Here is a 25,874-nt window from a genome sequence, read left to right as displayed (position 1 = left end):
TCTTTGTGATCCTGAAGCATCATGCCTCCTAAGTGTATTTTAAGTGACAAGGATGTATCTGTGGCCAAGAGGCAGCATAAAAGTGTTACCATAGATGTTTTTCGTCAAATGGATGCTCGTGAACATACGGTTCATATTGCCGGGTTATTACGTTTGCCTCCGACTGTGGTGCGTGACGAGATAATACCATTAACAAAAATGAATGGTAGTATCGTAGGTAAAAAGCAAAATGCCGTATAATTGGCAAAGTGATGACGTTTGGAAACGCACCTCCCTCCTCCACTTCCTCCCTCACCCCCCCCCCCCCTCCCCATTCTATTAATTATTATGAGAACTTGCTTTGATTTCTGTCGTTTCTATATTTGTTGCATCTTTCAGGAACGCATCGCTTGCGTAAACCTGGGTATTATGGTACCAAGTATTTCTGCAGTGGAGATGGAAGAATATTTAATAAAAGGGAAGATTATAACCGACCATGAATAATTAATTATTTATTTGTGTATTTATTTTATTACACTCGCTGGAGGAGAGGCTGTTGCATTTTTGTCTGTTTGTCCACACAGATCCCGGTCCCGGTGTTTGTCCGCACAGATCCCGGTGTGTACCCTGGATAAGAATAGGTACGCCGTATCCCTGCGTGTCGTAAGAGGCGACTAAGAGGGTTGGCGTCAGGAAGGGCATCCGGCCATGAAAACATTGCCTCAAAAAGAGAACCATGACAATTACAACTGCATGTGGGCAGGGTACAGCCCGAAGTGGAGATCGGTTTCTGAGGTTTGGGACATGGAATGTAGGGACAATGACAGGGAGATCAGGAGAAGTGGTGGAAGTATTGATCAGAAGAAGAGTGGACATATGTTGTGTGCAAGAGACGAGATGGAAGGGAAGTGGTGTGAGAATGGTGAAGGGTCGGCAGGGACAGAAATACAAGTTTGTGTGGCAAGGGTGCCTGGAGGGCGTGAATGGTGTTGGTGTCATGTTTTCTGAGGAGTTTGTAGACAGTGTGGTGAGTGTGACTAGAGTGAGTGATAGGTTGATGATGGTGAAAATGATGATTGGAAAGCTCTTGGTGAACGTCATCTCGGGATATGCTCCGCAGGTTTGTCGAAGCGATGAAGAGAAGGACAAGTTCTGGTGTGCGATAGAGAAGCTGATGGAAAACGTGAAAGATGAGGAAGTTGTTGTGGTAGGAGGAGACCTAAATGGACATGTGGGAAGGAGTATGGATGGTTTTGACGGAGTTCATGGGGGTTACGGATATGGTGTGAGAAATGGAGAAGGTGAAAGGATTTTGGAGTTTGCTGATGGAGCTGATTTGTTGATTTGTAATACTCAGTTCCAGAAAGAGGATAATAAGCTTGTTACATACACGTCAGGTGGGTCGACGACAACTGTTGACTACCTGATGGTGCATAGGCGAGATAGGGTGCACCTCCGGGACACAAAGGTGATCCCGGGGGAGGAGGCTGTTTCACAGCACCACTTGGTTGTCTGCGACGTAAGGGTGAAAGGTGCGATGAGAGCTCGGCGGGTGAAGTACCAACCGAGAATGAAGGTGTGGAGGTTGAAAGAGGTGACAGTAAGGGAGGCATTAAAAGAGAGGCTGAGTAGGGTCGAGGATGATGTGGCTGAGCTTGAAAGTGGTTGGATGTCAATGAAAGCTAGTCTGTTGGGAGCCGTTGGTGAGGTATGTGGATGGACAAAAGGACCACCGAGGCACTCGGAAACATGGTGGTGGGATGATGAAGTTGGAAAGAGGATTGACGAGAAGAGGAAGAAGTTCAAGGAGTGGCAGAAGGCGAAGGGTACGGGAGCAGAAACAGCAGAGCATGAAAGTTATAAGGCAGCCAGGAAGGCTGCAAAGAAAGAGGTAGCAAAGGCGCAGGAGGCATGTAGGAAAATGTTCGGAGAACGCTTGGATTCGGAAGAGGGTCAGAAAGCAGTATTCAGGATTGCAAAGCAGATTGCGAAAGAGAGGTGTGATGTGATGGGGGTGAGTTGCTTGAAGGATGAAGTGGGACAAATCATTGTCGACCCAGATGGAATTAAAGGAAGATGGAAAAGATATATGGAATGCTGTTGAATACAGAGAATGAATGGGATGGCAACATAGAGAGTAACCCAGTTTTAGGACCGGCAGAGAAGATAACTGAGAAGGAAGTTGAGGAAGCGATAAAAGCAATGAAGGGTAGAAAAGCGGTAGGGCCGACGGGAGTTGTGGGAGATATGTTGAAGGCAGCAGGAAGTTGGGGTGTGAAGAGAATGACAGAGATCTGTAATCTGGTGGTGAAAGAAGGCCGCATTCCAGTGGATTGGGAACTGAGTACCCTCGTCCCTCTATACAAGGGGAAAGGTGACCCTCTGGAGTGTGGCTCGTACCGAGCGATAAAGTTATTGGAGCATGGAATGAAGGTATTGGAAAGGGTGTTGGAGAGGAGGATAAGGAAGAAAGTGAAGATCGACGAAATGCAGTTTGGCTTCATGCCAGGAAGAGGAACGACAGACGTGCTTTTCATTGTGAGGCAGTTGCAGGAGAAGTACATGGAGAAGAGGAAGAAGTTGTTTCTTGGGTTTGTTGATCTGGAGAAAGCATTCGATCGGGTTCCACGCAGAGTATTGACATGGGCATTGAGGAAGTTAGGAGTGGAGGAATGGTTGATCAGAGTAGTGATGGCAATGTACAAAAGAGTGCGCATAGCTGTAAGGACGAAGGACGGGAACATTGGTGAGTTTGAGGTGAAGGTGGGAGTGCATCAGGGGTCGGTACTAAGTCCACTACTATTTGTAGCTGTGATGGAGGTGCTGGCTCAGAACGTAAAGGAGGGTTTACCATGGGAGTTGTTGTATGCAGATGATCTGGTGTTGATTGCAAAAGTATGGATGGACTGAAGGAAAAGATGAACACGCGGAAGGAATGTATGGAGACAAAAGGTCTGAAGGTGAATATCGGAAAGACGAAGGTGATGGCAAGTGGTAAAGCATGTGGTGAGGTGGAAAGAACTGGGAAGTGGCCCTGTGCTGTGTGTAGGAAGGGTGTCGGAGTGAACTCCATTCAGTGTACAATGTGCGCTGAGTGGGTTCATCAAAAATGTAGTGGTCTGAGAGGGTCATTAACCAGTGTGGCAGCTACATTCAAATGTAAGGTGTGCACAGAGGGAGCTGCAGATGGATGAAATGTTGAGTTGGATCTTGGAGACGGCGTGAAGCTGGAAGGTGTGAAAACATTTTGCTACCTCGGAGACATGCTGAATGGAGAAGGTGGATCAGACTCGGCAACGGTTGCTCGAGTGAGATGTGCATGGAAGAAGTTTCGGGAATTGAGTGGCGTGCTGATGATGAGGGGAGTGTCGTTGAAGCTGAAGGGAAAGGTGTATGCTGCATGTGTGAGAAGTGTTATGATTTATGGGAGCGAGACATGGGTAATGAACGTAGAGCAGCAACAAAGGTTGGAAAGGGTGGAAATGCGAATGGTTCGACGGATGTGCGGAGTATCGTTGAGAGAGAGGAAGACAAATGATGAATTGCGAAAGATGATGGGAATAGAGCCTGTGATTGATGCTGTGAAGAGGAACAGGTTGAGATGGTTTGGCCATGTGTTGAGGAAGGATGAAAGTGACTGGTTGAGAAGAGTGGTGGAAATGAATGTAGAAGGAAGTCGAAGACGGGGAAGACCGAGAAAGACTTGGCTAAAGATGGTGGAAGAAGAAATGCGGGCAAGGGGGTTAACAAGGAGAGATGCAGAAAATAGGGCAAAATGGAGAAGATTGTCATGGGGACCGCAAGGCTAACCCCCGCTCTAGCAGGGAAAATGGCCTTTAAAATGCATGTTGTGTTGTTGTTGTTGTTGTTGTTGTTGTCCGCACAGAATGTGCTAACATCGTCTACAAATGTCACTTGGTGGTAGCCTGTAGTACACAACTACCTACATGTTTTTGGGGTTTTTTTCAAAATAAAGTATGTACCTCTATAAAGTATGTACAATTATAATGTGTATGTCTATAAAGTTTGTACAATACAATTGGAATGCGAGCATGTCTATAAAATACGTATAGTACTATAAAACCACACAAAAGTTCAGGTGTATCTGCAATTTTTGATTGCTCATTCTAGTTATTATTATTTTACTTGGTGGTGTCTGCATGTTACTATTTTAAATATATCTTTTTACAGGATGCTCGGAAAGCCTGCAAAGATGCCACCTTACTGCAGGTAAGTGCTGTTAAATGAATGTGTACACAGTGGAATTGTGATCTAGACTCCAGAGAAGCCGGATGCACATCCGTTTTGGTTAACCGAGTGCTGACGCGTAACTGGCGGTGTTCTTGGTTGCATTAATCTTTGTGCAGGTTTCAGCCATTTGGCACAGCAGCTTTATGATTTTATTTAATGAGGTGTTTAGTCGTGGAAAAATAGTTTTTGGTTTTCCCACTATTAAACTTCACTTCTCATTTCCCTTAAGTTGCACTTATTTTCTCCCTTCTTCCAACCCTCCGACCCTTATTTTCACTTTTTCTGAATTTTTTGAAACCGTCTTTCAAAATACCAGCTCCGAAGAAGGGTTAATGCCCGAAATGTCAGCTGTACTGGGCATTATAACCTATGGGGCAAGCACTTGCGTGCTGATGTACTATCCAGGTTAATCTCTACCATTCGTATTTACTTTTCACTTTCTTTTCAGACAGGCATACATTTGTCCACAATATTTTTTTATTTTTTTCGCTGAATACAACTTTTAATTCTGTATCAGGGTCACTTCCATTGTGGAAGGAGTTTTGCTTGCTTCCTCCTGTGCAACCTGTTAATTGGCCATCTTCATCACTTTGCCGTCCACGTCACGTAGCTGGTCCCATGATCGGAGTTGTCGTTTCTGCCTTGCAGTGTGGTTTTGTTATGCTTTTCCTCAGTGTTAACAATGAATAACAAGGAAATTAGACAGGATATTAGGAAAATATTGGAAGAAAATTTGGGCAAAGGTGGTTTTGCTGCTGAAAAGCCTAATTCGCATTTCAAGGCACACATTTACATAGATCATTTACGGTCGCCCACATTCCCCGTGTGAGGCCGCGGCCACATAGGTTACCTACCACGCAAAGTTGTATTTTTACCCCAAGTTTGGAGTTTGTAACTTAAAAGATGCGCCCGTGCTAAAAATATATAACCGACCACACACTATCCCTTGACGAGACTCTCACACACATCACACTCGGCACAGATATACACATTCACCCACCCATACTCAGGTTACTGCAACTACCTTTTCAATTGAGACTTTTTCTTGCATTAACTACTCTGACTGAAAGTCCCCCATATTACTACTCCCCTAACTCACCTCTTCTTTACACTTGATCTATGGCCCTTGGTCTGATCACTGTCAATTTTGCTGAATAATTATTCCACACTTATTTTGTCTTTACCTTCATTATCTTAGACATCTCTATCGTATCCCCTCGTAACCCCCTCCTTTCTAATGTATAAAGCTCTGTCTCCTTCAGCCGCTCCTCATTGTTGAGTCTACTTAGGCCAGGAATCAATCTAGTAGCCCTACACTGAACCCTATATGTCCTGGCAGCTATGTCCTTCCTGAGATGTGGTGACCAAAACTGCACACACTATTCTAGATTAGGCCTCACTAAATTCCTATGCAGTGTTAACATAACCTCCTTTGATTTATAATTTATCCTACTTTCCTCTGTCTGGTTTTACCCTGGTGTTGGGCTAGCGGCTAGGGTGCCGGCTTAGGATCCTAGGATCCTGGGTTCGAATCCCGGTCTAATCGCTGAATTAACACCAGGGGGGTTGACTCAGCCTGTCATCCTTCCGAGGTCGGCTAATTGAGTACCAGTTCACTGGTAATTCCCTGTTTGTCGTTAAAGGCGGCAAAAAGGGTTGGCGTCAGGAAGGGCATCCGGCCGTAAAACATTGCTTCAAAAAGGGGACCGAAAAACAACAACAACCACGGTTCCCGAAAAAGGCCAACCCCCGCTTTGCGGGGAAAAATGGCCTCTAAAGGTGGTTTTTTAATTTTTTTCTACTTTCCTCTGTCTGCTTATTCCGAATATCTATAACCTCATATATTATTCTCCAATGTGACATTCTCCAAGATAGCCCGTTGTTTGTTTTCTCTGTTTTTTGATGCAAGATGCAATCTCTGTTTTCATTATTCTTACCCTTCCCCATCAGCTTTCATTTGTTTCGGTTAAACTGCATCTGCCAATCTGTTAAAGTATCAATATTTTCCTGAATCTGATCCTGATTTCCTGAATCTTTCCTGAATATTTTCCTGACACTTCTCTACTTGCTACCTTACCACCAAGCGTTCTGTTATCTGCAAATTTGGAAAGCCTACTCTTAACCCCACTTTCTAAATTGTCGATGTAAATTATAAATAATAATGGTCCTTGTAATGATCCCTGAGTGGTACCTCACCACTTGCATCCTCCCAGCTCGACTTACATCTTACATCCTCCCACTCAGCCACTTTAATTACTTCCTACCACTAAGGCAGTCTCCGATCCAGTTGGCTACCTGACCAACCACTCCACAAGCCCTCATCTTGGCTAACGTCAACCTATATAGGCTATGAGCCAGACCCCCCAAATTGACCGGTCGGTACCATACAGATGGAGTAAGGCTCATTATGATTTTTAGCAAGATATATGTCCCTAGATATGAAAAAAAATTGTGATAGCAGTGTATAACTCTCGGCCATCTCTGTGTTATCACCCGAAATATTATTATACGCCCGCTTCGCTTTGCCAAAAAATGTGATATTTGCTAAAATTGGAATAAATATGTTTTTAAGGACCACAGAGTGCCAATAATTTGCATACTGGATGCCAACTAATATAGTAATAGAAATATAGAACATTTGTGGGGGTTATTTATCAAATTTTTGATATAATGACAAAAAAATCAATTGTGCTAAAAATTGATTGGTAATAATACTGTATAATAACAAGGCGTATTTGTTCGAGAGATCATGATAAACCTAGAGTGTGGAGCAAGTTTGCATGCATTGTGAAATATAATGTAGCTGATGTTACAAACCTACTTTAGGATACTAGCTAATACCAAAAATTACACTGAGATACCAAAAGTAGTAGACGAATAAACCTAAAATGTTCAAAAGCTATGTTTCGTTCCAAAATATCAAAATTAGGGGGTATGGTTGAACATATTTTGAACTTTGCCAAAATATGTGCCCCAAACAACCACCATATTACAAAGTAATGATATATTCCAATGCAGTGGTTCTTTGCGAAGATTTTGAGGGGTCAAATGTTACTCTGGGAGTTTTCATTTTTGAAATATTGACAAAAATGTACAATGTGAATTCTGAACTCGAAGCGATTTCGACCACTTTTTCACTAAATTTAACATTTTTTGTCATTATATCAATATTTTGATAAATAACCCCCATAAATGTTCTATTTTCTATTACTATATTAGTTGGCATCCAGTATGCAAATTATTGGCACTCTGTGGTCCTTAAAAACATATATTTATTCCAATTTTAGCAAATATCACATTTTTTGGCGAAGCGGAGCAGGCGTATAATAATATTTCGGGTGATAACACAGAGATGGCCGAGAGTGATACACTGCTATCACTTTTTTTTCATATCTAGGGACATATATCTTGCTAAAAATCACAATGAGCCTTACTCCATCTGTATGGTACCGACCAACCCCCTTGGCTCATAGCCTAATATGGTACCGTAACAAATGCCGTCTGGAAGTCGAGCTATATACTCACCCAAAAAAGAAACTGCAAGGATATAAATTATTTAATGCTGGACTAGCTGAAGTACCTGGCATTGCCCAGGCAGGTGGGAGTGGTGTGTGTGGAGGCAGATGGACACACGGACACACGCAGACAGGCAGACAGACACACGCAGACAGGCAGACAGACACACACAGACAGGCAGACACACACGCACAGTGGCAGACAGACACACAGACAGACACACGCACACAGAGGCAGACAGGCAGACAGACACACGCACGCAGAGGCAGACAGACACGCGCACGCAGAGGCAGACAGACACGCGCACACAGAGGCAGACACACGCGCGCACGCAGAGGCAGACAGACACGCGCACGCAGAGGCAGACAGACACGCGCACGCAGAGGCAGACAGACACGCGCACGCAGAGGCAGACAGACACGCGCACGCAGAGGCAGACAGACACGCGCACGCAGAGGCAGACAGACACGCGCACGCAGAGGCAGACAGACACGCGCACGCAGAGGCAGACAGACACGCGCACGCAGAGGCAGACAGACACGCGCCCGCAGAGGCAGACAGACACGCGCACGCAGAGGCAGACAGGCACGCGCACGCAGAGGCAGACAGGCACGCGCACGCAGAGGCAGACAGGCACGCGCACGCAGAGGCAGACAGGCACGCGCACGCAGAGGCAGACAGGCACGCGCACGCAGAGGCAGACAGGCACGCGCACGCAGAGGCAGACAGGCACGCGCACGCAGAGGCAGACAGGCACGCGCACGCAGAGGCAGACAGGCACGCGCACGCAGAGGCAGACAGGCACGCGCACGCAGAGGCAGACAGGCACGCGCACGCAGAGGCAGACAGGCACGCGCACGCAGAGGCAGACAGGCACGCGCACGCAGAGGCAGACAGGCACGCGCACGCAGAGGCAGACAGGCACGCGCACGCAGAGGCAGACAGGCACGCGCACGCAGAGGCAGACAGGCACGCGCACGCAGAGGCAGACAGGCACGCGCACGCAGAGGCAGACAGCCACGCGCACGCAGAGGCAGACAGGCACGCGCACGCAGAGGCAGACAGGCACGCGCACGCAGAGGCAGACAGGCACGCGCACGCAGAGGCAGACAGACACGCGCACGCAGAGGCAGGCAGACACGCGCACGCAGAGGCAGGCAGACACGCGCACGCAGAGGCAGGCAGACACGCGCACGCAGAGGCAGGCAGACACGCGCACGCAGAGGCAGGCAGACACGCGCACGCAGAGGCAGGCAGACACGCGCACGCAGAGGCAGGCAGACACGCGCACGCAGAGGCAGGCAGACACGCGCACGCAGAGGCAGGCAGACACGCGCGCGCAGAGGCAGGCAGACACGCGCGCGCAGAGGCAGGCAGACACGCGCGCGCAGAGGCAGGCAGACACGCGCGCACATGCAGAGGCAGGCAGACACGCGCGCACATGCAGAGGCAGGCAGACACGCGCGCACATGCAGAGGCAGGCAGACACGCGCGCACATGCAGAGGCAGGCAGACACGCGCGCACATGCAGAGGCAGGCAGACACGCGCGCACATGCAGAGGCAGGCAGACACGCGCGCACATGCAGAGGCAGGCAGACACGCGCGCACATGCAGAGGCAGGCAGACACGCGCGCACATGCAGAGGCAGGCAGACACGCGCGCACATGCAGAGGCAGGCAGACACGCGCGCACATGCAGAGGCAGGCAGACACGCGCGCACATGCAGAGGCAGGCAGACACGCGCGCACATGCAGAGGCAGGCAGACACGCGCGCACATGCAGAGGCAGGCAGACACGCGCGCACATGCAGAGGCAGGCAGACACGCGCGCACATGCAGAGGCAGGCAGACACGCGCGCACATGCAGAGGCAGGCAGACACGCGCGCACATGCAGAGGCAGGCAGACACGCGCGCACATGCAGAGGCAGGCAGACGCGCGCGCACATGCAGAGGCAGGCAGACGCGCGCGCACATGCAGAGGCAGGCAGACGCGCGCGCACATGCAGAGGCAGGCAGACGCGCGCGCACATGCAGAGGCAGGCAGACGCGCGCGCACATGCAGAGGCAGGCAGACGCGCGCGCACATGCAGAGGCAGGCAGACGCGCGCGCACATGCAGAGGCAGGCAGACGCGCGCGCACATGCAGAGGCAGGCAGACGCGCGCGCACATGCAGAGGCAGGCAGACGCGCGCGCACATGCAGAGGCAGGCAGACGCGCGCGCACATGCAGAGGCAGGCAGACACGCGCGCACATGCAGAGGCAGGCAGACACGCGCGCACATGCAGAGGCAGGCAGACACGCGCGCACATGCAGAGGCAGGCAGACACGCGCGCACATGCAGAGGCAGGCAGACACGCGCGCACATGCAGAGGCAGGCAGACACGCGCGCACATGCAGAGGCAGGCAGACACGCGCGCACATGCAGAGGCAGGCAGACACGCGCGCACATGCAGAGGCAGGCAGACACGCGCGCACATGCAGAGGCAGGCAGACACGCGCGCACATGCAGAGGCAGGCAGACACGCGCGCACATGCAGAGGCAGGCAGACACGCGCGCACATGCAGAGGCAGGCAGACACGCGCGCACATGCAGAGGCAGGCAGACACGCGCGCACATGCAGAGGCAGGCAGACACGCGCGCACATGCAGAGGCAGGCAGACACGCGCGCACATGCAGAGGCAGGCAGACACGCGCGCACATGCAGAGGCAGGCAGACACGCGCGCACATGCAGAGGCAGGCAGACACGCGCGCACATGCAGAGGCAGGCAGACACGCGCGCACATGCAGAGGCAGGCAGACACGCGCGCACATGCAGAGGCAGGCAGACACGCGCGCACATGCAGAGGCAGGCAGACACGCGCGCACATGCAGAGGCAGGCAGACACGCGCGCACATGCAGAGGCAGGCAGACACGCGCGCACATGCAGAGGCAGGCAGACACGCGCGCACATGCAGAGGCAGGCAGACACGCGCGCACATGCAGAGGCAGGCAGACACGCGCGCACATGCAGAGGCAGGCAGACACGCGCGCACATGCAGAGGCAGGCAGACACGCGCGCACATGCAGAGGCAGGCAGACACGCGCGCACATGCAGAGGCAGGCAGACACGCGCGCACATGCAGAGGCAGGCAGACACGCGCGCACATGCAGAGGCAGGCAGACACGCGCGCACATGCAGAGGCAGGCAGACACGCGCGCACATGCAGAGGCAGGCAGACACGCGCGCACATGCAGAGGCAGGCAGACACGCGCGCACATGCAGAGGCAGGCAGACACGCGCGCACATGCAGAGGCAGGCAGACACGCGCGCACATGCAGAGGCAGGCAGACACGCGCGCACATGCAGAGGCAGGCAGACACGCGCGCACATGCAGAGGCAGGCAGACACGCGCGCACATGCAGAGGCAGGCAGACACGCGCGCACATGCAGAGGCAGGCAGACACGCGCGCACATGCAGAGGCAGGCAGACACGCGCGCACATGCAGAGGCAGGCAGACACGCGCGCACATGCAGAGGCAGGCAGACACGCGCGCACATGCAGAGGCAGGCAGACACGCGCGCACATGCAGAGGCAGGCAGACACGCGCGCACATGCAGAGGCAGGCAGACACGCGCGCACATGCAGAGGCAGGCAGACACGCGCGCACATGCAGAGGCAGGCAGACACGCGCGCACATGCAGAGGCAGGCAGACACGCGCGCACATGCAGAGGCAGGCAGACACGCGCGCACATGCAGAGGCAGGCAGACACGCGCGCACATGCAGAGGCAGGCAGACACGCGCGCACATGCAGAGGCAGGCAGACACGCGCGCACATGCAGAGGCAGGCAGACACGCGCGCACATGCAGAGGCAGGCAGACACGCGCGCACATGCAGAGGCAGGCAGACACGCGCGCACATGCAGAGGCAGGCAGACACGCGCGCACATGCAGAGGCAGGCAGACACGCGCGCACATGCAGAGGCAGGCAGACACGCGCGCACATGCAGAGGCAGGCAGACACGCGCGCACATGCAGAGGCAGGCAGACACGCGCGCACATGCAGAGGCAGGCAGACACGCGCGCACATGCAGAGGCAGGCAGACACGCGCGCACATGCAGAGGCAGGCAGACACGCGCGCACATGCAGAGGCAGGCAGACACGCGCGCACATGCAGAGGCAGGCAGACACGCGCGCACATGCAGAGGCAGGCAGACACGCGCGCACATGCAGAGGCAGGCAGACACGCGCGCACATGCAGAGGCAGGCAGACACGCGCGCACATGCAGAGGCAGGCAGACACGCGCGCACATGCAGAGGCAGGCAGACACGCGCGCACATGCAGAGGCAGGCAGACACGCGCGCACATGCAGAGGCAGGCAGACACGCGCGCACATGCAGAGGCAGGCAGACACGCGCGCACATGCAGAGGCAGGCAGACACGCGCGCACATGCAGAGGCAGGCAGACACGCGCGCACATGCAGAGGCAGGCAGACACGCGCGCACATGCAGAGGCAGGCAGACAGACAGACACGCAGACAGACAGACACGCAGACAGACAGACACGCAGACAGACAGACACGCAGACAGACAGACACGCAGACAGACAGACACGCAGACAGACAGACACGCAGACAGACAGACACGCAGACAGACAGACACGCAGACAGACAGACACGCAGACAGACAGACACGCAGACAGACAGACACGCAGACAGACAGACACGCAGACAGACAGACACGCAGACAGACAGACACGCAGACAGACAGACACGCAGACAGACAGACACGCAGACAGACAGACACGCAGACAGACAGACACGCAGACAGACAGACACGCAGACAGACAGACACGCAGACAGACAGACACGCAGACAGACAGACACGCAGACAGACAGACACGCAGACAGACAGACACGCAGACAGACAGACACGCAGACAGACAGACACGCAGACAGACAGACACGCAGACAGACAGACACGCAGACAGACAGACACGCAGACAGACAGACACGCAGACAGACAGACACGCAGACAGACAGACACGCAGGGGCGGACAGGCACGCGCGCACACCCTTTTTTGTATTACAAGATTACCTCGCTTCCTGTTGTCCCTTTTCCTACCCATATCTCCAACTGACCTAACTGCATGACCAAGAGCGACAAACAAGTATGCCTTATTCGGCCGCTTCCAAAATAAAAACTAATGCAATTACCCGCTAATCTGTTAAAAATACAACTGCAACCTTAAGTGATACCCAATGCACATCACATGACAAAAAATCACAATAACAAGTATTAAAAACAACTGAAAGAATATTGAACCTTCTTAGCTTCCTGTGGGAAATCGCAACACCTGGTCCCGTGACTAAAAATTTTGACTCATAGCTTTGCTCTTCTATTTGTACTCCTCTTTTTTTGTGACTGTGGTTTGTCAAAGGCAGTTTGTGTCGGTATAACTTTTCTCAAATGACAAAAAAAATTATTGCAACATGTTAATTTTGGAAAGAAGGAATGTTATAAGTTAGTCTTTTGATGCCTGATTATTTAATTTTATTTCTTCCCCAACATGGTAATTTCTTAACTTGTGGGTGGTTAAATCATTATTGCAGAAGTGACTTTTGCAGGTCTTGGGGAAGTGACATGGAACATCTGTCCCGCCACCCCCTTTTTGTAACAGGTCACCTCTAACCTTGACTCTGTGGGCCGGATACAAATGCGGACCCGACGTACTTTGAGAGGACACTTGGCCAAGATATACGCCATGCATTGGGGAACGGACTCGAGGTTAGACCTGAAATCTTGCACTGCATTTTTGTGGTCCTCGATTGAAGTCTAAAAAATTGTTGATTGGTCAATGGTGTCGATGGGAAGGGAACGGCATTTCACTGTGAGAATTTTAGAGCAGCTAGGTTTCAATGCTGTTGCTCATCTGTAGTGGTATATCTTTGTCCCATTTTATGCCTCTGCCCCCGAAAGTGGCCGAAGGCATTTTGTTTTCAATGTTGAAGGTATTTCAATGCTGTTGCTCATCTGTAGCGGTATATCTTTGTCCCATTTTATGCCTCTGCCCCCGAAAGTGGCCGAAGGCATTTTGTTTTCAATGTTGAAGGTATTTCAATGCTGTTGCTCATCTGTAGCGGTATATCTTTGTCCCATTTTATGCCTCCGCCCCCGAAAGTGGCCAAAAGGAATGTTTTCGGGTTGTCTTTACGGGCTAAACCTTGTTTTTCTCAGCAACCACATGTCCGATTGAGACGAAACTTTCAGGGTAGGAGTGACACCCATGCAGAATGTTTTTAATGATAATTGTGATGTCATCGGTCATGTGCTATGGCAGCCATCTTGGATTAAACGCAAGTAATTAAACAAATTATTTCTCGGAAAACGCTGAATGGAAAAGTTTGAAACATGGCACATTGTCAAGTACTCCCAATGGGGAACAAAAGCATGATGATGATGAATGAATGAATGATCGTTTTAAGGCCATTTTCCCCGCTAGAGCGGGGGTTAGCCTTGCGGGCCCCATGACAATCATGGTTCCCTGTTTGAGGCAATGTTTTTATGGCCGGATGCCCTTCCTGACGCCAACCCTTGGTCGCCTCTTACAATGCGCAGGGATACGGTGTACCTATTCTAAATCGGGGTACACACCGGGATCATTCATCCCAGCAAGCTGGTACTCAATTTGCCGACCTCGGAAGGATGACAGGCTGAGTCAACCCCCCTGGCGTTAATTCAGGGCTCGATCGGGATTCGAACCCAGGATCCTAGGATCCCAAGCTGGCACCCTAACCACTAAGCCATCACCAGGGTTTAACATAAGCATGATGATGATGACATAGGTGAAGTGGTATACCAGCCAAAAATGTTTTAATCGAATTCCCTATCCTAAAAATCTGAAATTGCATACACATGATCTATGATACATTTGTTCTGAAATATCAAATTTATGACATCATAGGTCAGTCACATGGTTTGGCAGCCAGATTGGATTTAACCTAAAACCCTAAAAAAGTATCTTCTCCCAAACCACCAAATCAATTGACTCGAAACTTTACGTGTGTCATTGACGAGGCATGGTGATTAAAAGATTATCACGAAAACGTCATTGGTCACGTGGAGTGGCAGCCATGTTTGATTGAATGAAAATATTAAATAATTATATCTGAAACTGCTTACCCTATCGATGCGAAATTTTACAAATATCATCCAACACCACTGTTGCATATAGTTTGAAAATGATGATGTCGTAGGTCACGTGGTTTGGCAGCCATCTTGGATAGAAAAATGACCTGATCCTATCAACATGAAACTTCACAAACGTGATCCCCTACCCATACATATGCAGTGTGTACATTTGTAAAGGTCATATGTCACGTGGTGTGGCAGTCATATTAGCTTGAATGCTGATAATTTAAAAATCCCTTCTCTGAAACCACTTCACCGATCGATGTGAAACCTGTCATGGCTGGTGAAAATGTGATACTTGAAAACAGCTGGTGGTTTAAATCAAACTTTTATATTTTTAGGACAGGACAGTAAACGAGAGGGCATCTACCCATTGTGGAGCTATGCGGAGGCATATTTGCGACATTTTTTTTTTTTTAATAAAAAAAATCAAATCAAGGTTTTTAAAATTTATTTTATTTTATTTTTTATAATTATTAGTATTATTATTATTCTATTGATTGTAATTCCCAGTTTGGCTTTTAAAACCAAATGCTTTTAACTTTTTATCCCCTTGTATTTTCAGTGGAATTACTACTAGGAAACACAACTTAGCTTGATGGTTTCGAGGATGTAACTTACTGTATGGTTTCTGCTGTTTTAAGGGTGAGCATTGGTAATTGGGTATTAAACTTTATCTTGCTGTAGGCAGCTTGTGTACATGACGTTTATTGGTATTTTTTGTAACTTTGTTTTTGCAAGGACTAGACCATTTAAGTATTTGATGAAAACTTAACTTTCACATTACAGGCTGCTGGTGAGTGCATCTCAAGATGGAAAGCTCATAATCTGGGACAGTTACACCACCAACAAGGTATAGATACCTGCTTTAAATTATTTCATTCACTTATTGTTGGAAATAGACTTTTGCTTGTGCAAGAGTTTTGGTGACAGAAGGGAGGACGTTTACTTGCATTCTGACGATGGTAGATGGAAACGGGCAGGCAATTGAGAGCCATGCAGTATTTAAAAGGAAGTAGAGGGAGGAAATATGGGGAAGGAGATAGCTCAAGGTAGAAGAACTTGGGAATGCAAGTATGAGCTGGCATTAAATGGTAATTTTTAGCTCATGTGGAACAAACATTGTTCAGGAGAGGTATTGGCATCGTGCGTTGCCCGTCAGTCAGGCTACATGTAAACACTCTGAAACTACACAAAATATTTCGATGAAACTTTACCACAACCTTCATCACCTGTGATGGACGCAAGTTTGTTCATGGCATTAAAAAGTCAGGGTCTAAATTGGTCTACAAGGGGTGGGGTTAGGGGATTCACACCTTCACCCCCAAATGGGTATTTGCTCTCTTCTCTGAAATTACACGCACAACTTTGATGAAACATGATCACCCATAATGTACTAAAGTTTGTTCACTGCATTAAAAATTTAATCAGGGTTTGCCCTAACCCTCCCCCTCCCCGCCCCCCCCCCTCCAAAAAATAGGTATCTGCTTTCTTTTCCGTTACACATTTTGTGGGTCATCTACACGGTAAGCCTGGGGGCATTGCCCCTATTTTTCTTTTAAATGGAAGGAAGAATGTGAGAAAGTTGAAATAAATTCAATTCCACAGACAAGATAAACTGGATGAGGTGAGCGTAAAGCTTGGATTGTAGGGTGGTAAAGAGGTGTGGACATGGATTTCTGGAAGAACATGTATAGTCCTCATCGAGGCCAGGCCTAAAATAAAAGAGCTGTATTGATAGAAAAGTGAAGAATCAGAATAATCTGAATTTTTGAGGAAGTAAAAAAAATTTGCTTTTTGAAAAGGGGGGGGGGGGGGGGAGATCATCAGTGTTTGGAAATGCATGGGAAGGTAAAGAGTTCCAGAGTTTGTCAGTGGAAGGGGAAAAACAAACATAACGGCCCACCCTTGAGTTGCCAACAATAATCATGTGATGTTGTGGCTTGTTGAGTATTCTGTGGTCTCGCGAATGGTGGAGGTACACAAGCAGCAAGTTCTCATGAGCAGAAACCGAAGTAATTTCTGTGAGAAAGAGAACCAACTTTGCAGCGCAATTTGAGCGGGTCAACTTTTGAGGTCAGATCAGGGGAGTTCATGAGTCTGATTACTTTGGATTAAATTCTGTCCAGAAAGTATGTTGAGCTGGAACCTCCCCAGATGTGAGAGGAGTACTGTATACAAGGATGAATCAATCCTTTATATAGTTGAAGCAACTGTGAGAGTAGAAGAATCTTCGACATCTGAACGGACCAAGTTTCTTCGAGGCAGACTTAGCTTATTGTGTAATGTGTGGATTCCAGAATAAATTTGATGTTAGGGTAATGCCGAGTAGGTTTATTGAATCACATGGTGTAATTGTACAGCTTTCAAAGGGGATTGGAGAGTTGAAAGGAGTTTTAGAAAGAGAAAACCACCTTTAGAGGCCATTTTTTCCCGCAGAGCAGGGGTTTGCCTTTTTCGGGCACCGTGTTCCCCTTTTTGAAGCAATGTTTTTTTTAATGGCTGGATGCCCTTCCTGCCACCAACCCTGTTGGTCGCCTCTTGCGACACACAGGGAATTAACAATGAACTGGTACTCAATTTGCCGACCTCGGAAGGATGACAGGCTGGGTCAACCCCCCTGGCGTTAATTCAGCAAACCGGAATTTGAACCCAGGATCATAGGACCCCAAGCCAGCACCCTAACCGCTAAGCCAACACCAGGCTTGAGTTTTAGAGAGAGAGATCTGATCAAGTGACTGACCTGAGCTGACCTAAAGTGTGTGCGTGTGCACATGCTTGTTTGTTTTTTGTTGTTAATAGAAATGATTGTTTCCATGTTTTGCTGCCTGATACTGGTTTAAACCCTCACAGAGGACTTGGTTTTTATAGAATCCAGCACACAAGCTGGATGCTCTGCAGCATTCAGTAACTGCTCTGCAGCATTTTCATTCAAGGATGAAATATGAATGAAAGAAATTGCATATCTTGTTGTCATTTCGGAAGAAGACCATGGCTTTGTGTGTCCCAGGGTTGCATTGCTTCTCACATCGGTTTTTTTTTCTCCCTGACAGGTCCATGCAATCCCTTTGAGGTCATCTTGGGTGATGACCTGCGCGTATGCACCTTCGGGTAGCTATGTGGCTTGTGGTGGCTTGGACAATATCTGCTCCATCTACAGCCTGAAGACACGTGAAGGAAACGTCCGTGTTAGTCGGGAACTTCCGGGTCACACAGGTGTGTTCCTGACGTGGATTAAATGTTCAGGCAAAATCATTATTGGTAATTGTCAAATGCAAGTTACTCACCTTTTTAGCATATTGACCATTGTACTCGTAGTATCGTGAGATTATCCTGTTTTCATGAAGTTTGAGCGAGTCCAATATTTTAAATTCAACAAGATGACTTTGTATTATTTTTTTTCCCATGGACATCATCGACACATTTGAAGGCAAGACAAAGGCACTTTTGCTATTGTACTACCTTGTCCCTCAGCAAAATGTAAATAAAATTGGGAAAGTGATGGCGACATTTATTTTTGCGACTCCACACTTGGGCTGTGTGGAAAGCTTCAATATCCAGTTTGGTAAAGCCTGGATTTATTTGGCCGCTAATGTGTCGTATATATAAGCCTGTTGATGCTTGGGTCGATTGGTGCTTTCGTCCTGGAGTATAGGACAGGCATCAGGAAGGGCATCCGGCCATAAAAACATTGCCTCAAAAAGAGAACCATGACAATTACAACTACATATGGGCTGGGTACAGCCCGAAGTGGAGATCGGTTTCTGAGGTTTGGGACATGGAATGTAGGGACAATGACAGGGGAGATCAGGAGAAGTGGTGGAAGTATTGGTCAGAAGAAGAGTGGACACATGTTGTGTGCAAGAGACGAGATGGAAGGGAAGTGGTGTGAGAATGGTGATGGGTAGGCAGGGACAGAAATACAAGTTTGTGTGGCAAGGGTGCCTGGAGGGCGTGAATGGTGTTGGTGTCCTGTTTTCTGAGGAGTTTGTAGACAGTGTGGTGAGTGTGACGAGAGTGAGTGATAGGTTGATGATGGTGAAAATGATGATTGGAAAGCTCTTGGTGAACGTCATCTCGGGACATGCTCCGCAGGTTGGTCGGAGCGATGAAGAGAAGGACAGGTTCTGGTGTGCGATAGAGAAGCTGATGGAAAACGTGAAAGATGAGGAAGTTGTTGTGGTAGGAGGAGACCTAAATGGACATGTGTGAAGGAGTATGGATGGTTTTGAGGGAGTTCACGGGGGTTACGGATATGGTGTGAGAAATGGAGAAGGTGAAAGGATTTTGGAGTTTGCTGATGGAGCTGATTTGTTGATTTGTAATACTCAGTTCCAGAAAGAGGATAATAAGCTTGTTACATACACGTCGGGTGGGTCGACGACAACCGTTGACTACCTGATGGTGCGTAGGCGAGATAGGGGGCACCTCCGGGACACAAAGGTGATCCCGGGGGAGGAGGCTGTTTCACAGCACCACTTGGTTGTCTGCGACATAAGGGTGAAAGGTGCGAGGAGAGCTCGGCGGGTGAAGTACCAACCGAGAATGAAGGTGTGGAGGCTGAAAGAGGTGACAGTAAGGGAGGAATTAAAAGAGAGGCTGAGTAGGGTAGAGGATGATGTGGTTGAGTTTGAAAGTGGTTGGATGTCAATGAAAGCTAGTCTGTTGGGAGCCGTTGGTGAGGTATGTGGATGGACAAAAGGACCACCGAGGCACTCGGAAACATGGTGGTGGGATGATGAAGTTGGAAAGAGGATTGATGAGAAGAGGAAGAAGTTCAAGGTGTGGCAGAAGGCGAAGGGTACGGGAGCAGAAACAGCAGAACATGAAAGTTAGAAGGCTGCAAAGAAAGAGGTAGCAAAGGCGCAGGAGGCATGTAGGAAAATGTTCGGAGAACGCTTGGATTCGGAAGAGGGTCAGAGAGCAGTATTCAGGATTGCAAAGCAGATAGCGAAAGAGAGGTGTGATGTGATGGGGGTGAGTTGCTTGAAGGATGAAGTGGGACAAATCGTTGTGGACCCAGATGGAATTAAAGGAAGATGGAAAAGATATATGGAAATGCTGTTGAATACATAGAATGAATGGGATGGCAACATAGAGAGTAACCCAGTTTTAGGACCGGCAGAGAAGATAACTGAGAAGGAAGTTGAGGAAGCGATAAAAGCACTGAAGAGTAGAAAAGCGGGAGGGCCGACGGGAGTTGTGGGAGATATGTTGAAGGCAGCAGGAAGTTGGGGTGTGAAGAGAATGACAGAGATCTGTAATCTGGCGGTGAAAGAAGGCCGCATTCCAGTGGATTGGGAACTGAGTACCCTCGTCCCTCTATACAAGGGGAAAGGTGACCCTGTAGAGTGTGGCTCGTACCGAGCGATAAAGTTATTGGAGCATGGAATGAAGGTATTGGAAAGGGTGTTGGAGAGGAGGATAAGGAAGAAAGTGAAGATCGACGAAATGCAGTTTGGATTTATGCCAGGAAGAGGAACGACAGACGTGCTTTTTATTGTGAGGCAGTTGCAGGAGAAGTACATGGAGAAGAGGAAGAAGTTGTTTCTTGATCTGGAGAAAGCATTCGTTAGGGTTCCACGCAAAGTATTGACATGGGCAATGAGGAAGTTAGGAGTGGAGGAATGGTTGATCAGAGTAGTGATGGCAATGTACAAAAGAGCGCGCACAGCTGTAAGGACGAAGGACGGGAACAGTGGTGAGTTTGAGGTGAAGGTGGGAGTGCATCAGGGGGTCGGTACTAAGTCCACTACTATTTGTAGCTGTGATGGAGGTGCTGGCTCAGAACGTAAAGGAGGGTTTACCATGGGAGTTGTATGCAGATGATCTGGTGTTTATTGCGGAAAGTATGGATGGACTGAAGGAAAAGATGAACAAGTGGAAGGAATATATGGAGACAAAAGGTCTGAAGGTGAATATCGGAAAGACGAAGGTGATGGCAAGTGGTAAAGCATGTGGTGAGGTGGAAAGAACTGGGAAGTGGCCCTGTGCTGTGTGCAGGAAGGGTGTCGGAGTGAACTCCATTCAATGTACAATGTGCGCTGAGTGGGTTCATCAAAAATGTAGTGGTCTGAGAGGGTCATTAACCAGTGTGGCAGCTGCATTCAAATGTAAGGTGTGCACAGGGGGAGATGCAGATTGAGGAAATGTTGAGTTGGATCTTGGAGACGGCGTGAAGCTGGAAGGTGTGAAAACATTTTGCTACCTCGGAGACATGCTGAATGGAGAAGGTGGATCAGACTCGGCAACGGTTGCTGGGGTGAGATGTGCATGGAAGAAGTTTCGGGAACTGAGTGGCGTGCTGATGAGGGGAGTGTCGTTGAAGCTGAAGAGAAAGGTGTATGCTGCATGTGTGAGAAGGGTTATGATTTATGGGAGCGAGACATGGGTAATGAACGTAGAGCAGCAACGAAGGTTGGAAAGGGTGGAAATGGGAATGGTTCGATGGATGTGCGGAGTATCGTTGAGAGAGGGGAAGACAAATGATGAATTGCGAAAAATGATGGGAATAGAGCCTGTGATTGATGTTGTGAAGAGGAACAGGATTCAGAGATCTGAATATCGAACAGGAGGATTCAGAGATCTCGCGAGATCACGGTGAGGTGACGTCTTTTCGAAGCTGCTCCATGCGCTCATGCTTTCGAAGCTAAGTGATATTTCTCAATTGTGTTTTTGTCGAGACTGTATCTATCTTTCGGTGTATGTACCTACAGCGTATCTTTTGGAAAATTTTCGGTGCTAATTTTTCGTTCATGTATACACAATCGTCGGTTAATGGTATCGAGTATTCTGCGGCCTAGTACTCGTAGGCTTAGACTACCGTACCGTCTCAGACCTTGTGGTTTGTTTTTCTCTCAGCGATTCGTCGAATGCGCTGAAATTATTTTCGTTCTCTGTTTCGTACCAGTCGTTCACCCCGTACCTCCTTGTTTAATATCTGTACTCACAAAAAAAAAAAAAAAACCCAAAAAAATATTTCCTTCCCAGGTCTTATTCGTTTATTTGTTGTTCTTTTTGTTCGTTCGTTCTTCGTTCGCGATCACGCGGTTAGAAATGTATAATCTCCCCTGAACAACTATTTTCTCTCATATATTATAACACCCTTTTCTTCTTTTCCTACAAAAGGATGCTTTCGTCTTGCTCACCAAATCTATTCATTCCAAAAAATATATATAATACCATCTCTTACAGTTCCTCCTTTCTACATTCCATAAACTATCCAGAACTCCATCCCTCCTCCAGTGTCCTCAAACGTATTTTTGACTCGAAGGTCTCAAACTCATTTTGCAAAAAATGTTCGTTTCCCATGAATCGTACACTTTTCAAAATCCAATCTCACCCCTCCCCTCCAAATCCTCCCCATCACCCATCCCTTTCAAATCTCCCCCCTTGCCCCTTCCCTTCCCTCCCTCCTAAACTCCCCCCACACCCCTCCCCTCCGAGACTCTCCCTCGCTCCTCCCCTCCTAGACTCCCCTCTCACCCCTCCTCCTCAAAGCATCCTCCCTGCTTCTTCCTCCTTCCAACTTTCACCTTCATCTCCCCAAACCTCCTGCCTTGCTCTTCCCCCTCCTCAAATAACACCTCACTGTGCCTCCCCCAATCTCCATCAAACCTTTTGTCTGCCCCATTCTTCCCTTTCTCCAAGCTATTCTGAAATCTCTGACACACCTTCAACAGCTCTCCCTACCTCTTCCTCCTCTTCCACATCTTACCCTACCCTCCCCCCCCCTGTTCTGGACCCGATGCTCCCCCTTCCTCTTCATTAACGGTATGGACCTCAAACATCCGGGGCCTTCGCTCAAACTTGACTGACCTCTCCATACAGGTTGCTTCTGACAAACCAGATGTGATCTGCTTAACAGAAACTTTCCTCCTTCATGATGTCTCTGATGCCTTGGTATCTCTCCCAGGTTACTCCCTCCTCCGGTATGATAGACCTGAGCCTCGTCCTGGAGGTGGGGTTGCTATCTTTATAAAAAACTCTCTTCCTCACTCGCCCTCCACTGCCCTCTCCACCTCACCCCCAGGAATACCTTTGGCTACGGCTTCCCCTTCGCTCCCACCTTTTGTTCATATGTGTGTTGTACCGTCCACCAATCAGCGATGACTCCATCTACATCTCACTGTCTGATAATATGGACCAACTTCTATCTACCCATCCCAACTCTCTCTTCCTCATATGTGGTGATTTCAATTGTCACCATGCCAGTTGGCTGGGTGTGGGTACCTCTCTCACCAGCCATGGCTCTTCAGCAAAGGACTTCTGCGACTCACTGGGACTGACACAATCTGTCAATTTCCCGACCCGGATCTCAGTCAACGGAGCATCTTCTCTTCTGGATTTGGTTATGACAAACTTCCCTGAAAATGTCTGCTGCTCTTCTTCTGCTCCAATCGGCTCATCTGATCATGTGCTTGTCAAAGTGGACATCTCTCTGACCATTCTCAGAGAGCCTCCTCAGCGTCGACGAGTCTGGCATTTCACTCAGGCCAACTGGCACGGTCTTCAAGCAGCCATCAATCATCTGGACTGGTCTCCCATCTCTACCGCCTCTGACATCAACTCATCCTGGGAATTCTTTCAAAGTAAATTGCTCTCTCTCATGCACAGATTTATACCATCTCGTCTTCAGTTGTCATACCCTTCCTCCCGTCCATGGTACACGGAATCTTGTGGTGAGGCTGTTGCCCTGAAACAACTTGCTTTCGTCTCCTGGAAAGCAAATCCAACGGAAGGAAATCTCATTTCCTTTCACAAAGCCCGAAACAAGTGTGTGTCCACCCTCAGGAGAGCCAGGAAACAATATCTCACCATTCTCAACACCGAACTCTCTTATCTGTCTCCCTCTTCCAAATCCTGGTGGCGTCTGGTCAAATCTGTTTCTGGTGTTTGTTCCCCCTCCATCCCCTCCCTCACCTCAAACGGCTTAACGGCTGACTCCGCACGTGAAAAAGCTGAATGCCTCAACTCTGTGTTTGCCTCTAAATCTTGTGTCCCAAACCCATCCCTCTCTGTACCCACCGTACCCAGTCGTACCCAGCTGCTCCTGGACTCTGTGTCCTTTCCTCCTGACAAGGTGGAAAAGTTTCTGTCAACCCTCGACTCTGATTCTGCAACTGGTCCTGACGGCATCAGCCCACGGGTCCTAAAATCATGTTCTTCTGCTCTTTCACTCCCTCTTTCTGTTCTCTTCACCCTCTCTTTTGCTCAAGGTCATCTGCCATCTGCTTGGAAATCAGCCAACATCACCGCTTTGCACAAAAAAGGTGCAAAAACAGATCCCAGCAACTACAGACCAATCAGCCTTCTCCCAATTATCAGCGAAGTCATGGAATCCATCATTGCTTCAGATATTAAATCTTTCCTCTTCTCCAATGGCTTGATCTCTGATCATCAATTTGGTTTCAGACCTGGTCACTCTACTCTGGACATGCTGCTTCTGCTTTCTCAACAATGGATGGAGGTCCTCAACGCCAAACAGGAAATTAGAGCTGTCTCCCTTGACATTTCACGTGCCTTCGATACGGTCTGGCACCCTGCTCTGCTCTCCAAACTCTCCTCCTTTGGTATCCATGGAAATCTCCACGCATGGCTGGCGGACTTCCTCTCTGGTTGTAGTCAACGTGTGGCCCTGAATGGGTTTCTCTCATCTCCTCTTCCTGTTCAGGCTGGAGTTCCCCAAGGTAGTGTTCTGGGCCCTGTGCTTTTTCTGGTCTTCATCAATGATCTCTCTGACTCTCTTGAAAATCCTCTCTTTCTCTTTGCTGGGGTCGGAATGGGTGATCCTCTGTCGGTGTCGGTGTCGGTGATCCTCAATCCTCTGTCGCTCCATTCCTCATCCCTCAGATCGGCAGTCTGCAGCCTCCTCACTCTCTGCAGACCTGGACAAAATCACAGACTGGTCAAACAAGTGGAACATGTCTTTCAATCCTGACAAATCTCACACTCTTACAATGTCTCTCCGAAAGGACCGACTGGACAACCCTCCCATCTACTTTCTCAACAATCCTCTCCAAGAAGTTCTGTCGCTCAAGCTTTTGGGTCTCACTATCTGCCATGATCTTTCTTGGGAAAACCACATTTCCAAGCTGGCCTCCAAAGCCAGTCGCCGACTGGGCATCCTCCGTCGTGCGAAGTCCTTCCTTGGCACACCTGAGCTCCTCTCCACATACAAGGCTTTCATCCGCAGCTCAATGGAATACTGTTCCCCCCTCTGGGCTGGTGCTCCTGCCTCACACCTTGCTCGGCTTCACGCTGTTGAGGCCAAAGCTTTCAGAATCATTGGAATCTCCTGCGATGTAGTCAACGCCGAGGGCCTTTCACTCACTCACCGCAGGCAGGTTGGTGGTCTTTCTGTCTTCTACCGACTCCTCTCCGTCCTTGCTCCCCCAGCTCTCTCTGTGCTCTGTCCCCCCAATATTCCTTCAGGTCGCACAAGATCTGCCTGCAACCCTCTTATGGTTAAACTACCAAAGTCTAGGCTCTCTGCTCACCTTCACTCTTTCATTCCCCTTTTCTCCCGCCTCTGGAACAAACTCCCCCACTCCCTTCAATCCCACTCCTCCCTCCAGGTCTTTAAAACAGCTGTTCACCACCATCTCTTATCTTCCCCCATCGAAAACCTTGATCTTTTCTACCCCCGGTAATTCACCCCAGAGTCCTTGCAGTGTTCATATGTTTTAATCCTCTCCCACCTCCCCCCAAGTCCTCCCGATGTCCCTGCTCTCAAATGTTGTGTTTGTGTCCTTCCCCTTCTTCCCCCTCTCTTTTGTGTCCTCCCCCCTCTCTCCCCATCTTGTCTGCCGCTCCCCTTGTTTTTTGTGTTTTGTGTGTCGGTTTGTGTTTTTGTGTGATTAATGTTTGCTCTTTCACGAGTCTCGATCTTGTATACAAAAAAAAAAAAAAAAAAAAACAGGTTGAGATGGTTTGGTCATGTGTTGAGGA

The 25,874-nt window shown here is 48.8% G+C and overlaps 1 protein-coding gene across 2 annotated transcripts in view; it reads left to right on the top strand.

Annotated features, from left to right (window-relative positions):
• Positions 1–25,874, top strand: part of LOC137424575 (guanine nucleotide-binding protein G(I)/G(S)/G(T) subunit beta-1) — a 93,205-nt gene that overhangs the window by 51,012 nt on the left and 16,319 nt on the right. For both annotated transcript variants that reach the window (XM_068112163.2, XM_068112164.2), the window contains exons 3-6: positions 4,171–4,209; positions 13,414–13,520; positions 15,714–15,777; positions 17,978–18,140. In XM_068112163.2, the coding sequence (XP_067968264.1) occupies positions 4,171–4,209; positions 13,414–13,520; positions 15,714–15,777; positions 17,978–18,140 (373 nt within the window). The remainder of the gene's footprint in view (positions 1–4,170; positions 4,210–13,413; positions 13,521–15,713; positions 15,778–17,977; positions 18,141–25,874) is intronic.

This window comes from Myxine glutinosa, chromosome 4, assembly GCF_964187855.1.
Source record: "Myxine glutinosa chromosome 4, kmMyxGlut1.1, whole genome shotgun sequence".
NCBI lineage: Eukaryota > Metazoa > Chordata > Myxini > Myxiniformes > Myxinidae > Myxine > Myxine glutinosa.
This window is presented reverse-complemented; position numbering and strand designations above follow the sequence as displayed.